At 37.3% G+C, this 17722-nt stretch overlaps 1 protein-coding gene across 6 annotated transcripts in view; it reads left to right on the top strand.

The window, feature by feature from the left end:
• SBF2 (SET binding factor 2) overlaps nucleotides 1-17722 on the top strand; it is a 234333-nt gene that overhangs the window by 89965 nt on the left and 126646 nt on the right. For all 6 annotated transcript variants that reach the window (XM_039552225.1, XM_039552228.1, XM_039552226.1 and 3 more), the window contains exon 3: nucleotides 11133-11270. In XM_039552225.1, the coding sequence (XP_039408159.1) occupies nucleotides 11133-11270 (138 nt within the window). The remainder of the gene's footprint in view (nucleotides 1-11132; nucleotides 11271-17722) is intronic.

Below are 17722 nucleotides of genomic sequence, written 5' to 3'. Positions count from 1 at the left end.
CTCTCTTGCACAAACTTGGATGTCCAATTAGGTATCCAGGTGGAAGTGCTGCCTAAATCTCTATGCTTGAATGGTTGAAGCTCTGAAGTATGAGATCTGATTATAGTTGTATAATAATGTAAAGCTTCAAATGTTATGAGCACATTCAGCCCCTGAAAATGAAAGAACAAAACGTTTCATATACAGATTTCCAGGGCCCACATCGGTCTGAGCTGACTTGTGCTGACACACATGGACGAAATAATTTCTCCAAAAGCTGTTCAATTTTATTTGAAGGACTCCATCTCCAGCTGAGGGGAGCATAGTGCTTACTCTGATAACCTGACCCTGTTTTCCATCCCCTTCACTGACTAGAGTGTGACATCTTATTTTGAGATTTGAATTTTTATGATAATGAATTCCGAACACTTATCTAAAATCCTCTTACTAGCAAACACCTTATCTACAAATAAGCACTCTATAGTGTGTTTCTCAACTCTCTGCAATGAACTCCAAAAACTGAGCTCTTTTAGACTCATGGTATGACACTTGTTTTCCAGCCCAAGTGTTGGGGCTTTTTTTGTCTTACTTGGAAAAATCTCTTTTGTATTCTCTACATCATGTTCCAGAGTGATTTTTTGGCAGTTCTGTGACTGCCCATTAAGGACACATGGGACAGGATGAGGCTTTTTTAGCTGGGAGCAGAGTTGGGTATTAGATAATGCTTCTTCAGTGGAGGTGACTTCACTGATGTGTGTTGCTGGTAGCAAAGATGGGTTATCTTTTCCAGTCTGTCAACAGGCTTGTCTTTTAATCTATGGAATGTGCTTTTAAAATATAATTGCCACAAAGCATCAAATCAAACACTTCTAAGAAGAAAAAAAGTCCAGGTAGACTTAAGTGGTTGAGATTGTATTTATTAGCTGCACTGTATTGCTCTTGCCCCACCCCCCAAAAATCATTTTAATGCCTTGTTTTTTACAGAAACGTATCAGTTATAATTCTGTTTGTATCTTTGATTTTTGTCTCTGATACAGCTTTAAATTGCTGTCTGTTAATTTACCTGAGTTGACTCCTGTGCTGAACTAGTCAATAATTTCCTATGGACATTCTTTTTTACCCTCTTAAAACATAAAAATGATGTCTCTGGTGTCTAGGCCTCTGGGAGTTCCTTCTTTTGGAATATTTAGTGGTGAAGAGCTCCTCAGTTCTTTTCTGCTGCATGCAAGTTATTTGAGCCAGTTTGCTTGAAAATATTGACTTTCATCAGAGATGCTCACATTCTCTCTTCTAAACTTTTTTTTTGTTCCAGTAACATCTTGCGACAGAAGTCTGTTCCCCCATAAAAACTTCTGATGCTCTGTTTTAATTACCATGTGGTGGAGAATACAGAACATGCAAGCTGCAGTCCTGTGGTGATTGTGCAAAACTCCAAACATGGAGTACACTGGAGAACTGCCAAAAGGGAGGAAAAGTGGCTGCCATGATTAGATAGGAACTTAAAAGCACAAACTTCCTCAGTGCCAAACCTCTCTCCAGCTTCATTCTGATGAGTTTTGGAATCTCATAGTGCAGAAACTGCTACATTCAGCAAGCTTACCTGGAGGAAATAGTCTCTTGCTCAAAGTAGCTATTTCCTGGCATGCCAGCTGTGTGCATGGAAGCATCTGCAGTGGCACAAAGCCTTTTTGTTTACAGTGGGGCTTTTGGCAGGCACGCTCTCTTACCACACCCGTGAGAGATATCCTGTAGTGCAGGCCAGCACTAATGCCCACTGGTTATTATATATAATACAGGCCCCAGTGTTGTGGGAAGAGAGGACAAGTATGTCTCATATTGTTGATCCCAGTTTTCTGCACAGGAAACTGAAACTCAGTGGAAAGCACCAAACTTTTCAGCTGCCTTTCCTTGCTATTTATTTTTCTGTGTTCTTGGTGAGAATGTTGACAGGAAATACATTTCATATTTTTCTTATTTAGTGCTGTGGAAATGTAGAATTCAGTAGTAGCAGCCAATGTACAGAACTTTATTGGTGGGATACGTTCATATTGCAATCCAGTTTGGTTGGTTTTTTTCATTTTAGCTCCCATCCTAGTCTTTCACTTATATAAGATGTTTCTTTGCAAGATTTTTTTGTCACATTTATTTTTTCTATGTTTATGTACTTACTCTTCTGTTTCCTTGTAGAAATTCACACCTGCAAAAGGGGAAATCAATTGTGACCTTAAGTGGGAAACAATGATATGACTCATATAAGAAGTATTGTTAAATTCCCAAAATTAACAGACCAGAAATGTACTGCCCTTTCTATAGTTTCCTTTGTTTATTTTTAATTTAAGTTCTGGCTGACTCAAGCTTTTGATGCAGTGAGCTACTCTAGTTCTCTCTGTCCTTTCATGTCTGGTGGAACTGAGGTTGATGGTGAGCAGGCAGTGTCAGGCGTGGTGCTGCTGGGAATGGCTGCATTTGACCAGGTGGAGGTTTTAGGATGCAGGCCTGGGAGCGCTCTCCCTTCAGACCTTCCATCACTGACATGGCTGTGGGGCTCATGCTGGGCTATGTGAGTGCCAAACCATTTTAACTTCCCCAGCTGCATCATGAAGGGGAATATTTCAAAAAGAAGTTGATTTATCAGTTTGCACTGAGCACATGCTTTTCAGGGAGTTTTAGGTATATATTACCCTTTCTGTGGTTTGCTCTATAAGTGCATGTTCCAGTTGAATTTCTGCTGTTTTAAGAGCAAATTCTGACATCTAACTAATTTGCCGATTTCAAGACTTCCTGTTCTGTATTTTGTCATCTTGAGGCTGTTGGCATCTCTGTTGAAATCTCTTAAGTCTATTTTGCTGCAGCAGTCCCAGGCCTTTCAGTCGCTGGGCCTCTGTCGGGTCACATCAGCGTTCTTTTCAGTGTACACTGCATTGCCACATGCTTACACACACTGTGCCCAACACCCACGTGCTTTTTTCTGAGTGTTGAGACTTGAACCCATCTCTGGCAGATACATTCTAAGGAGTTATAAGATGATGGATGCAAAAATCCTAACATATATTAGCACAAGGCTCCTTGTGCTTTTTTTACAATTGCTAGAGAGCAACAGACTGTATCTTTGAACTTTAGCATGGTGTTAGCAGTGTGGTTTAATATCTGATTGTGCAGGTGTGAGCTATAAAAATGAGATAATGAGGACTTTGTGTATTACAGTAGTATTTTATAGAACATTGACCTGAGTTGTCTGGAGTAGGATTAATCATTAACATAAATAAAAATTTACGTTTCTGTAAATAGCTTACTGTGTGCCACTTGTAATTGCTGAGTGATGTATGTTAATTACCCTGCTATATTTTTTTTGGACATTCAATGCAATAATTGTAGGTGCTGTATGTATTTTAACACTAGTTTATAGTTTACAGTTTATCTAGTGAATTGGTGCCTTAGGTTTTAACTTTTATATTTTGCAAATCCTGTACTGCCTAGTGTGTAACTCTGAAGTTTCTTGTGGCCTGTTAGCTGTTGTTCTCTCATGCTGGTTAGACATAACAAACCTCTCTAGGTTTCCACCTTAGGGACACCAGGCCCCAAAATGTGTCAACTAAAAGCCTCTGAAGCGGGGCAAACTTGGGGTAATTACATCATGAACTGAAGTTATAATTGGAGAATTAACCTTGATATGCAAATGGACCAAACTTACAAAAGTGTGAAGAACCTGTGACCCAGGGTCCATCTTGAGTGTAGCCTTTTGACTGCCCAGGGTGCACCTTTGAAGGCCCTTCAAATAAAACCTCCTTTTATTCTCTTATTCTTGTCTAGTCTCTATTTTCAGGTGGCCATCTCAGGCATCAGGATGAGTTGGGAAGTCACTGAAGACTGGAAAACATTTATGGCTGCTGTTGTAACACAGTGCTACTACTGCCAAAAGAGAAAAACAAAGAAGGAAGGAGAGAGAGAAAGAAGAGGAGGAAGAAGAGTGTATTAGGCAGAGTTCATATTTCATGCTTCATTGATAATTGTGCATAAAATGCTCAATTATGTTTCTAAATGGAAATGGTACTTCTAGGTTTGTCTACCTGAGATGACTACCAATCTTTTAAAAGATCAGGGGTCATTAAAAATAGGAGTAAAACTAAGTCCCAAAACAAAAAAGCAAGCAAGAAAACCCCCCCAAAACAAATTAATTATTGTTATAGTGTCACAATGCATTTTCCAAACTACTCCTGAACAATGGTTGTTGAAAAGGGTGAGTCGCACAGATGCTTCTTTATCTACTTTGTGATGAAAATTAAAACACAAGCATTTAATACAAGGAATCCGTTTCTTTGATAGTTATATTCTTTTATAGTCCTTCTGTAAGTATTCAAAATATCAGAAATTCTCCTTCTATACTGTCTTTTTTTCTCATAACCAAACACAGGGCATTCACTTGAACTGTATACTTCTGTATTCACTAACCTGTGACTGAAGTATAATTTGCTAAAGTCATGTCTCACTTGAATTTATTGCTGCATTATAATTGTATTTTTTGCTTTCATGTCGAACACCTAATTTCCAGACTTCTCTTATTCCTTTGACCAGTGGTACCATTGGCAGCAATTATTGCTGACCAGCAATGATTGCTTCGTAAAAGAAATTCTGAAGTCAGGCCCTGTGTTCCTGAATTTAAGTTGCAAGACCCAAGTTTAAATTATGAATTTTTAACTCTTTGATGAAGTTTGAAATCTATGTTTAAAAAAAAAGGTACTTAAAATCTTCTGGTGTAAAGTATGTGCTTCAGACACCTAATGTATGGCTGTTGGGGTTGATGTACAGATGTACACCTGAGAATTCCTGGTTGTTTATCCACAGCTTCATCTTGCTCGCTTTACCTAAGGTAGCCCAGAGCATGGTGTTTTACTGGGGGTGGGTGTGGTAAGAAAAGATTCTGGGTCCACGGTTCTCAGAATTTTAAAATTTCCGTAAGATTATTTTGATAACACCTGGCTGAAAACAAGAGGATGGACCACTGTTTAAATAGGTTAAAAAAATAAAAACTTAATTATTTGCACAAGCCCACCAATTCCACATTCTTACTAAACTTCATTAGAATAGAGATGTTGGAAGTTCTGTTTGTGAAGAAAACCCCATTCAATGCCATCATTAATCCTGTACTATTTCTGAAATAAAGGCATTAGCTTGCAATACTTACCCATAAATCACCATTTCTGTAGTCTAGCCTGGTTTTGTTCAGAAATGGTCAGAAGAGTATTTGACAGATTTTTGTTGTTATTGTTTTAAATAAGCCACTGGAATGGCGATACTAAGTGTTCTGAAAACACAAGAAGGAACTGTTTTCCCAGTGGGTGTAGTTTTCTTTTGAAAAGCCAGTTCAGTTTTTTTTCAGAAGATAAACTGGGAGTACAGTTGCTGTACGAATGCCTCTTACAAGTTTGAGTTTTCATTATAGCAGCTCATTGAGGAAAGGTGTTTAAAATTGCACATTAAGAGGTTTTAAAAAGGCAAAGCAATGAAGTTGAAACTGATTTTTTTTTTCAAGTGCATGTGTGGATGTGCACCCAGTATTATATATTTACTGATGTGTGGAGGGGAGAGATTAACCTTGTTGAATTTCAGTAAAAGACTTCTCTGTCTTTGACTTTGGAGGATGAATTAACTGGTTTTAGTTGAGATGTTCCCACATATTTTAAGATTTCTTGCTTTGTTGAACTTTGCTGCAGGGTCTCTGTGACAACCTTGAGCATCTGGTTATTGAGGATCACTTTAATCTGCAGCTCCAATTAGAGAATACCTCATCTGTCACTTGTGCAGGATTAGTGCCATTGAGAGATCTTTCAGCAACTTTCAGCCTTAGGAAGCTCAAGAATGTGGCTGAGGATCCTTCCTCTGAGGAGAAGTTTCTTAGTGTCTGTTTTCACATGGCTTTAAGCATTTGAGTGAGGAGCTGAGGTGGAAATTTCCTCAGTACCTGGGGAGAGTCTGTCCCAGGCAAGGAGGGGAAGGATTATTCGTAATAGAAATAATTCACAGGCAGCACAGTTCACAGGCGCCACAAGGTGATTGTGTAAAGGTTCTCATGGAGAATGCTGCACTTCAGTTCATTCCAAGGTAGAAATAAAAAAAAAAAGGCCTTTATTTTGTTTTATATTTCTTTATAGCTTTAGGATTAAGAGCTATTGATTTCTTTGTGAGTGGGTTTAATTGATTACAGTTGATCATCAGAATATTCTGCAACACTGGCAATGGGCTTTTACCTGGAAATAATTTGGAGTGTACTTTAAGTGCCCTGGTTTTATTTTAGACCAGGGAAAGCATAAATACATGGTTTCTTAGATACAAGATATTGAAAGGCAGGAAGCTGTTACAAAATTCAGTCTATATTTTGTGGTATGTTTACATCCAGAGATATCCAAAGCTCCAAGCATTTCTCCATATTTACAGCTTTGTAACATTGCTTTTTTATCATGCCAGTGAGCACTGTAATTGTTTTGTTTTGTTTTAAGTAGAGGTATGCATCTGAGAAAGAAAACTGCCTTTGCCAAAATTCCATACATAAGTGAACGGAGAAATGGTGAAATACTCAGCAGCTGGTGCTAGGTCATGCAAGTCCAGATGGAACAAACTTCCTTCACATAGTGTCCAGAACATGGTTCTTTATTTTTAGGGAGGTTTGCAGGAAAGATGATGATGATACATGTTAAAAACAAAGCACAGTTACTTGAATAGTAGGAGCCTACAGAAGCGGGCTTAATAAAATGGATCTTTGTGCCTAGAGTGCTTCAAAGGAGAATTAAATGTTTGTTGAAAAGAGTTGAATTGAAAAGGAAAGTGGATTCTCTGTCAGATGTCTTAAATTGTAAAATCATTTTGGGATCTTTTAATTCAAGTCTTGGCAATGGAGTTGAAGACTTTTCTATTTTATGTGCATCCTAGATGGCTTTGGATTTTATTTGACAAGGAACAAGTGCACAAATCTATTTTGAAGAAAAAACTACAGTGTGAGAATGTATTTTAAATATAATTATTTAAGGGCAGGATTCTGTAATGGTATGTCACAGACCTTGCCTACTGTTCTGTGTAAACCCTTCACAAAATGCTTTCAAAGGATGACTCACAAAGAATGTATCATGTTGTAAACTTTCTGAACAAGCTTTTTCCCCTTTCTACCTCGGTAGTGCCATCAGAGGTGGTGGATTTCTGATGGAAAGCTGACAGATCATTGATACAGAAAACAATGTAAAGTGCAGAGAGAGCAGTGTGTGGCTACACAGACCCAACTAGAATATTAGTTTGAGTTTTTGTTGTGGACTTGGTTGTGCTTGGGCTGCAAGCCCAGAAAAAAGTTATGAATTTCCAGTGTGTAGTTCAGCAGCTGGGTAATTTCTGAGATGTGGATATTATAGTAATTTCTGAGATATGGATATTATAGTTTTTGCCATTATAAGGATACAAAGGACTAAAATTTTTCTTTAATGGAACTTGACCACTTTATAATTACTGTTCATTATCATAATAATATTTAATTTTCATATTCACGGTAACCAACAGGCCTTCTTCCTAGGAATTCTAATTTCTCCAGTGCTTTAATAGAAGTTGTGGCTGTTTCAACATTTTCTTCAATGTTTCAACAGACTTTAGAGTGTTCCCCAGGGAAGTTGTCATGGCCTCAAACCACTGGGTGTTCAAGCCCATCTTTGGATACTCTCCAGAATCTCAATGTCCTTTTTGAAGTGAGGGCACTCAGGATGATCTGCTCAATGACCTGTCCCTTCCCATTCAGGATGTCCTAGGATTCTGTGATTCTAGACATCAAACCTGTATACAGTATATCTAAGGGATATGCTGATTTATGCAAAGTATTTCTTTTAATAGGGAAGGACAAGGCAGGCAGTAGCAGTACAGCTGTGGCTCTAGGTTAGCAAGAAGGAACAAATCCATGAATCAAGCAAAGATGATGTTTTTAGCTTATAAAAATCAGAAGAAAGAAATGTCACTTTTAAACATTGATTAATCATGTCTAGTACTTTAGCAAGAAGGCTTGTGGTGATGACATACAAATTTTTTAAAGGTAACAAACCCAGTTACACTGGTTTAAAACACCATACGTCATTTTTAAATGTCTCATTTCTTGTTTAGTCTGAAAGCATTTATGGGAATAATTAAGAGAAAGTTCTTTGAATCACTGGGCACATGTAGGTTCAAACAATGTGTAAAGTGTAATTTCAGCACCTGCAGTATAAGATGTGTTGTGTATTCTCCGGTGCAATTTCTGCATATCTGCAGCAAATTTTAGAAGGTGATCAGTTGTAACATGGAGTCTGTTTGAAGCACTCCCCCACCATTAGGGGCTTATTCTTACAAAGAGTGAGTTGAACAACCTGATTCATTCTGATTTTCACTGTCTTTGATAGAAGTTGTAGTCTGCTTTCAAGAATTCTGGCAAATAAGTGAAACAATATGGAAGCATGTTCATTCCTAAACTTCTGGGTTTTTTCTTGTTTACTGGAGAAGCACATGACCTTTGGATTATATTCACAGTGATGCTTTTGTCTGTTTAGGTATAGCATCTGGTTTGGTAAGGAAACATTTTCCTGTTCTTAGTAGCCAGAGAGTGCTGGTAATCATACTGGAGAGTAACTTGTATTTACACTAATTTGGAAAGTTCTTCTCAGTGTTGCTTGCATTTCAAATATTGCGCTAATATTTATTACCTTATTTTAAGGAAACTGAGAAACAGTCATTGTTTAATCTCTTGGAGGAGCATGTTGTCTTTATCCTCAATCTCTTTATTTATAAATTCCTTCTAGTTTATTTGAAAACACAGACTCTCCGTGTAGCCAGTGGATGTACTCTACTTCAGCTGTTTTCCTCAGAATCACAGCAGCAATCACTAATTGTTGTTTTCTAGTAAAATAGTTAAATCTAGGAAGCATGTTTTATACACAAGATCACTTTGAAATTGGGAAGAATTCTCACTGTGACATGAGTAGATTTTAGACATGCATAGATTGAGAGATTGCTGTTGACGGCAGCCTGCCCAGATCAAAAGTCTCCTCTGATAGTTAGAAGTTCAGCTGTTGGGTTTCCCAGTTTACAGGGCAGATGTTGGCATAAATTTTAAGCAGCAGACCTGCTAATAATCCATTTTTACAATAAAAAGAGTTCTTTTTAAATAACTCCAAAGTGCTTCTGTGCCTTTAGTAGGGTAGGATTTGGAATGGGCAGAGTGGGGCTTTATCCAGGAGTTCCAGACACTCAGAAATCTGAGAGATTGATGTTCCCAGGTGTGAGATGGGGCGTCAACTCTAAAGGTGAAGGGCAGTGGCACCAGCAAGGAGCTCCTGTCAAGACTGGGAGACTTGGCAGATCTGAAGGAGTGTTGAGATTGTAAACTGGAGCATTTGGACCTTAAGCCCAAGCTAGTTCTGCATGAACAGCCTTAATTTGACCTACCTTGTATGGATAAATTGGTTTTAATGGCATATTGCAGAAAAGTTTTATTAATTATTAGGCTCTTACTGCATTCTTTGCATTTTGGCTCATACTTGTTGAGCAAACAGCAATTCACAGTTTTGGGGCTTATCTTGTTGAACTGTGGATTCCAGGCTTCATTTATTACACAGACACCCCTCAAACTCTGCAATGCATAGAGAACTCTTAATAATTTTTTATTGTCAAACTTTTTAATGATGTTTTTGTTATAATGTCTGTATATATTGACCATATTACATTATCTTTATAGCAGTCCTGCAAGATTAATAGCAGTATCTTCTTATGTTTAACTGACATGGGATGAAAAACAAAAGGAGATTAGGCCAGTGTTATCAAAATCATAGACTAATACTGGATGCTTAGCTTGGAATGACTAGGATGTCTTTTCACAGAGTACTTTTTGATGTTCAGAGCAGTTATTCCCAGATGTAGAAGGGAGTGCTTCGCACTTCTAAGGATAAAGACTCACAAGTGTTAAGCTGACTCTCTAGAATTTGAAGAATGTAACATGAGAAAATTTTGGTTTGGAAGATTTTCCCAGGATCATAAAAGAAACTGTATATCAGAGGCAGAGTTTTAATTGCTGTTCACCTAAGACTACCCAGGTTTTATTGTAGAGGTTCTAAAGATGAATCTGTAGGAAATGTTTGTTTACAACTTACTCTTTGTGTTCTTTCAGTCTTTAACATCTGTCTAGAGGAATGAAGCAATTTCTGGAAACTTGAGATTTTGACCTATCTCTTTGGTTCCTTTGGTATCTGCATTGTTTAAAAATTCTAGGAATCTCATTGTGGGTTTTTATTATTATTACTACTAATACATACAGGGGTTACTGCTTTTTTGTCTAAATTCTAGGTTTGTAATTTTGCGATTAAAAATGCACTTTTGATTTTTTTGTGGATGTGACTTCAGGCTTCAGTAAAAGAAAGGGGCAGTACAGTATTCCATAAAGGCCATCTCAGGTAACTCCAGCAATCTGATCCCTGAATTTCAGCACACTATTACATTATAGAGAACAAGTTTTTAAGTGGTATTGTACTCTAGTCATTTAAAAAGGAAGAAAAACCTCACAATTTCCACTTTGCTGTTGAGCTGTAGTTCTCTGTTTAGGCTGCTTGTGCATGTAAAAGTTCAAATGTTCACAATGAAGTTTACAGAGGTAATCAATAAATAGGTGAAAAATATTGCTCTTTTTAGGAGTGAGTATTGAATACTTTTGCAAGTGGGTGCAAGTGATATGTACCTGTGTTTGATTAGATAAATTATTGGTGAAATAAGTGAAGAAATTAAAAATGTAGAGATGTTTTAAGACACAAGGATTTTAGTTTCATATTCTAACCTTTTAACCAAATGAAATCTACTTAATGTGTCAATTTACTCCTGTTATTTCCTGTTAAACACCACAAAGATGCTCTTGAATACTGTATTTAAAGGAACACATTTTCTTTTCACGGTGTTTATTCTCTCCCTTGATGTTTGTAGAGCTAAATTTTTCTCAGTCTTACCAAGTTCAAGACGTATTGGGTTTTTGCCATTTTCTTCAAATTTTGCAACCCTGCATATGTTCACTTTAAATTAAATGAGTTCCTTGATAATGTTGAAATACTTTTCATATTTCTGAAAACAATTGGTATCACAGCTTACCTGTGTCTGTCTGTTTGCTTCCTTAGTTTTGCCAGCCTGGAGGATGGCAGCTTTCGAAAGAGAGGAAACAGCCAACGTTCTTCGTGGTGGTTTTGACTGACATAGACTCAGAGAGGCACTACTGCTCCTGCCTAACTTTCTATGAAGCAGAGATTAACCTGCAGGTAAGAGATCTACAATAAGAAACAAAAATGCAGAAAGAAGTGCCTACAAACAATAGATCAGTGTCATGGAGCGCAACTTGAGAAAATATTTGGCTGTTCCTGCTAAGGGTGCATTTTTCTGTCTTACAGAAATCCGTGTATTTTTGCAAAAGATGAGCTTGAGGTACCTTGTTTGTGTGTTTGGAGTTTTCATCTGCTTTGAAACAACAACAACAACAAAAAAAAAAAGCCCAGCCAAAAACATGTCATAGAATTTCTTTTTCTGCACCACATTTTCCTTTTTAAATGGGATAAGCAATATGGTGTTCCTTTCATTTCCTTTCGTGTTTGACATAGCATAGATGATTCTCAGCCTTGTTCTAGGAAAAGGTTTATTAACTTCTGCTCCCTCTGCTGGCCTGCTCCATTAGAACAAACGTGCGCAAGGATGCTGTAGTGTATATCCATATTTCTGTAAGTGCATGCATTGGCAAGATTTTAAAAACTGATGGAGTAATTATTCAGTTTTTAGCTGGGTCAGATTTGAGGTGTCAGCTACTTGGCAGTGTTTGTTTTTTAACATGTATTTAATTATTTTTTGGCAACCTCACGCTTTCAAAAATAACATTTTGTTTCCCATTTGATGTAAAGTACTTCACAGAATATCTGCTCTGATTTAATACTTGGAATCTTTAGACTCTAGAACCTGGGGAAAACCCAATCCAATCTGTAATTGCAGACTGCCATTGTTATGTTTTGAAATACCTTCTTTCCTACATGAAAATTAAAAAACAAGTAAAACCTTGGCACTAAGTATAATGGAATTAGTTAAGATTAAATAAATAGCTGAGTAAAGTAATTTCTTGTTCTTTTAGTGAAGGACTGTATCATTATTGATTATTTTAAGAAAATATTTCTAATAATCCAGGAGTACTATGTTCATGTAATACTGGAGTTGAAAGGTTACCCTTTCTGTTGAGTAATTGAAAGATGTATTTTAGTAATAATAATAATAATAATAATAATAATAATAATAATAATGGTGTGCTTTTTCTAGGCACTGTTGGAAGCCAGAGAGTAATAGTTACTCTCATTTCAGCAGTGCTACAGTTTAGGTGGATATTTTTGTAGATTTTTAGAAGAATTTAAAAGCAGAAATGTACCCCTATATTAGATATATTTTAATCTCAAAGTATATTTAGTGTTGATCAACTGACACATTGCTCTTAAAAAATCTAACGTCTGTCATATTTCCTTTATTTTAGAAGTAGAGAGTGAAATATTCTATAGTAATTCTTTCCCAGCGGATAAAAATTTACAATGGCTGACTCTTCCTCCACTCTATGTATTTCATAACATAAACTAAATTTAGCAAACTTGTTATTTATCCTGTGGTTTCTAGCAGCTGCTTTTGATTCTCTATCCACATCTTTGAAGTAATGCTCATCACAAAACATCCAGTATTAACTAAAAGGGTTTTTTTCTTATATTGCCTAAGTATTAATGCAAAATAACCCAAAGTAAAAAACAATAAAAAACTGAATGCAGCAGGATGTTGGTTCTCATAATGCCATTCCTGGCTGTGTTGTAAAGAATGCATATTTTTCAGATGAACTTGCTGTGGTGAAATTTATTCTATGACTGCATTGTTTATAGCCAAACTTCCTGTTTCTTTCTGAAACCCAAAGAGAATAATTGAATGTGCCCTGTTACATGGTCATTAGACAAGAATTCAGCACATGTACAATCTGTAATGAAACCTAAGCTCATGGAGCATTGGGCTATGACAGTAATATTGATTTAACCATTCAGATACGTGCCTCATTAAACAATCCATGAAACACAGTGCCCAGGTCTTGAAATGAAATGTGGACAGTACTTTGCACAGTTAAATACAGTTCAGTTTTTCCTTAACTGAATGTTATAACTTACTGAAGCAAAAGGAAGATTAAATTTCAAAAAAACTCCACAAAACCACTTCTTTCCCAGTAGCCTTCACCAGGTAAACCTTGCTGATACATGAGACTGGTCGGAATTCAGCCAGAGCAGCAGATGAGATGTTTGGCTTGGCAGAATCATCTTCACACAAAAAAAAAAAAAAAAAGGAATCAACCACTTGGAAGCTTCTGTAATTAATTAAGCTGGGAATTGAAAACAAACTAATTTCTCAGCTTGTGAATGCTAGAAGAGAACCATCGAACCTTTTTGGAGCCTTCTGCATAATAATACAAACCTTTTAGGGTTGAGTCTGAGAAGACTCAAGGGAAGACTCAAGTCAAGAAGACTTCTGTTGTTTTGGTTCCCTTCATTCCTGCTTCAGTTGTTTGTTACAGGATGATTTGTAAATAAATGCTACTGAAAGTGTAAGGAGTTTGTACTCACATGGAATACTTAAGTGGTACCATGATAACCTAGGGTGCAAGATTAATATAGCAGCTGTAAAAGCTGTGTAGTCTTCAGGGAAAAAGTATCGTCCCTGGCGTCTCTGAAAGTCCTGGATTCAGTTCAGTCTCTTGGCAGTTGCATGTCATAACAAGTTTTCCAGAGGAAAGCACAGGCTCTAGTAATCAGCTGATGGCCTCTTTTCAACTCCTTACCCCTGGACCAACAGAATGCTGTTTTCTTTGGTGACATCTATGAATCATCCTTTGCATTGTTGCAGTTCTGACTGACCCAGAATTTATCTGCATGGGTGCTGCTCAGTTTGATTAGAAATCAGCTCTTAAAAGGGTATGATAGTACATAAAAAGATTGTTGTTAACTTTAGTCTGATAAATACTCCATATCTGTAGCCACAAGTGAGGTGAATACACTCCATTAAATAGGGGAATAGAACTCACTTAGTGCTATTTGATTTCAGGTGACACAGCTTTGCCATGGAATCCTTCATCAATTGTTCTGGTTTTTGATGCTAGCCTCAATTAATTGTCCCAGTAATGTTTGCTAAAGCTGTATAAGGGTATGGCCCTCATCTGGGTTTAAAATGAAGCGTTGGAAAGTTTGACCTTAACAGGAGAATAAAGTTGGATTGTGGGTACACACTGCTAGAGGCAGTCCAGTTAACAGTGATAAAGCTGGTGTCATTTAGAGGCATCCTGAGTATGTTGCAGAGCAGTTCCATGTGCAGAACTTCTCTCCCACCTCAAGTTCCTGCGTGAGTATAAAGAAATTTGAGATACTGCACTGGTTTCTCCTTCCTTCTCCTCTTGTGTTTCCAGCACATGCTTGGCTTTTTATCCACGTTTCTGCCTGGTTTAAGGTGCTATTTAGGTGCTCTTGCAAACAGAGCTGGGTGCCTCATTCACTTCCATGTATCTGCAGGAATTAGGATAGGAGATTAGGAATTAGGAGGAAGAGAATAAGTTGAAACATCCCTATTTCCCTTCCCCTCACAGTGCCTTGAAAGTTGGTTGGTTTTTTAAAGGGGGTTGGGAGGTTGTGGAGGTGTGTGATGTCCCATTGCTGTATTTTGATTTTTTTCCGTGGACTTCGAACCTCATTGGTGTGAAATCCACTTGAAATGTCATTGATTTGGAAAAACCTTGTCCTATCAACCAAAAAAATAGTCTACTTAGTTTATTTTTCTGGCAGCTGAAGCCAGAAGCTGTTGAGCAGTCAAAGGGTGTTCAGAAAAATCATAACTTATTTTTCCAGAGTTCACCCATAAAACTCAGTTTCTCTGTGTTTGTAGCTTTATTAGTCATCAAAAAAAAAGTATATATTTGTATACATATACATGCATACATTAATATGTTTCGTTCTGTGTGGTGTACACACTTTGCTAAAATGAGGTTCTTATTTCTAACAGCGATTTCTGCATGTTACCACTTAGCAGACAAAGACTTGATTTAATACTTTTGACTCAGCAGATACTTCTAGTGACCTCAGCTGTGCTTCTTACCATTAACAATGTTTGGAAGAGCACCACAGATAGAATATTTTTTTTTAAATGTTGACTCAGATAATTTGGGAACATAATGGTCAATTTGTACATTGCTTTGCACTTGGAAAGAAATTTGCCCTCTCTTCCCAACCCCACCGTCAACAAATTAGAGGATGATTTATGCCAGCAATTGAGCCTGTGCAACTGCATTTCTTGCATTACAGAAAATTTGCTTAGTGAGATCAGCACAAACCCCCAAACATTTGTTTATAACAGTCTTATTACAAGATTGTAGTTACAAGATCTTATTACAAGATCATTCTTGTGCGTTGTCTCAAGCATATGTGTGTTAAATCATTGTGATCACAAATATAAGATTAAATATATCACTCTGGAAAATTGACATAAGTAATAATTCACAGCTCTCCTGTTTCCTGCCATTCACATTCTCTTCCTCTCTCTGCCCTCCCCTGCAAAAAGAGGAAAAAGAACTTGTAAAAGTCCCAAACCATAAAATGGCAGATTCGCAACATTCACAGATATTTCCTGAGTCAAGGGAAAAACTGCCAACAAAATGACTGTGTTTCATAAAGTTACAATTTTTCAGCTTGGACTGGAAAGTTGGTGATCCTGCTGTGCTAAAGCATATGCTGCTTGATGAGTCACTGATGTTTGGGTTTTACCAGAAGATGAGAACACTCGGTTCAGTTGTACCTGTTTTGTGTGGGAAATCTGACCCCCTTTGGATATTAGATGAGCCTGTTATTCCTAAAATGAAGTTTAATAACTTTTTGTTAGTATCCCAAATGTTAAATTTATTCTGAAAGTGTCTTCTTATAGTCAGTGCCCCAAAGTGCATTTTCTTTAAAAACTTGCCAATTTTACAAGCAATGTTTAGTATGTTGCATCATCATCATTCTGAATCTACTGAAAAATGGCTGTTGTGGCATCATATAGAGATTTAAGTAATGCCTTATTTCCTTTCTATTCTGGTGTAAAGGCCAGGTTGCAGATAATTTTCTTTATAAGAAATAGACTTGTATTTTAATGTCCTTGTGTACATCTAAGATCCTCTTTAGACCAGAATTTAAAGTTGAGAACAGTTGTGCAGAGGAAATCATATTTACATTTTAATAACTCTGGTAATAATTTCTCCTGTCCTATTCATCCCCTGGCTCATGGATTTGCACACACATCCCCAAGCTGAACTCATGCTTTTCCAGGGTACAAAAACTTGTGTTGGGTGAAGGTCACCTTGTCCTCTTAACTCCTGTGTTGTTGAACAGAGGCCCCAAGTTCAGCTCACAGGACAAGGAGATGCTATCTTTTAAGCAGAGACATTTCTTTGTCAGTAGAGATCAGATTCAGCTGACTTTCAAACAGCAGTGTAATACTAATTCAGCAATTCATTGGAAGTCTTTTCAATGCATTTCTCCATATGCAGTTCAAAGGAAATAACTGTATTTTAATTAACCAAAACAATCATCTGTGTGTGTAAAATTTTGCCTTGGTGTATGTCTACGTATGCTGTTCTATATTATTATAAAACATTATAGTGAGTTAAAATAGGATATGAATTACAGCTTTCTTAGATGTGAGTTTTGCCATTTGTTCTGCATGCATTTTGTAGGTGTCTGTAGTCCTCTCACCGCAGTTCAGGTGTGTAAAGTTACAAAGGGTGGAATTCATGGATCAAGTTAGCTGCGTTTGGGAAAATTCAGAAAGGTGTAGTAAACTCCAAGCTCTGAAATGATGTTTGCTTATGCAGAGCTCTTGCTAAGGGCCTGGTACTGCAGTTCTTTTCTGTTCCTCGGTGGTAAGGTTAACACGTTAAAAGCAGTTACTTAATGCTGTTGATTAACGCCCCGTGGGATTTCAGCATTTGCAGGGCAACTCAGTGGCATCACCTTGAACTTCCCAGATCTTCTGGGGCTTGCACATCCCAATGGCCTATTCCAGAGAGACACTTTGTCTGGGAAGGCTGCACTGAAAGGTGCAAAGTGGGGGTATGAGGTTACTTTGGTTCCAAAGTGCTTTCAGTGTTTTTAGATGATACTCAGTATCAACGCCTTCTGGAGGTTTTCAAAGTGAGGTGTATGAAATGGTGAACATCTAAGAGATTATGGTGGTGTAAATTTTGTGTAATGCTGGAAGGTGCATTGCAAACTCTTCACTGACACTCTGAAAAGTGTCAGTAGTGCATGGGGAGTGAACAAGCTGACCTGTCATAAAAACTTGAGATTACTCTGTTTGTTTAAGTTTATGATCTTCACGTCTTTTTCTGTCTTAGATCCTTATCTTTTTTAGTTGATAGACTCCCTACTGTGCATTACTACAGTGTATTGTCCCCATTTTGAAATTATCAAATCAAGATAACGGCTTTTATGCTGGTTTAATTTTTCCAGTTTAAGTTTAGCTGCGGTGGTATGGTTCTGTGCATGTAGGCAAACCACAAAGCAGATCTGTTCACCTGTGGTTTTAGCTCAGTACAGCAGATTGCAGGCAGGATGCAGATTTGTCTTCTGGCAGCAGTTAGCTTAGTTTATTTTAACTTTCATACATGTGTTAGAATTTATTGGATACATGCATT

Source organism: Corvus cornix, chromosome 5, assembly GCF_000738735.6.
Source record: "Corvus cornix cornix isolate S_Up_H32 chromosome 5, ASM73873v5, whole genome shotgun sequence".
NCBI lineage: Eukaryota > Metazoa > Chordata > Aves > Passeriformes > Corvidae > Corvus > Corvus cornix.
Note: the sequence above shows the minus strand (reverse complement) of the source record. Positions and strands in the feature narration are given on the sequence as shown.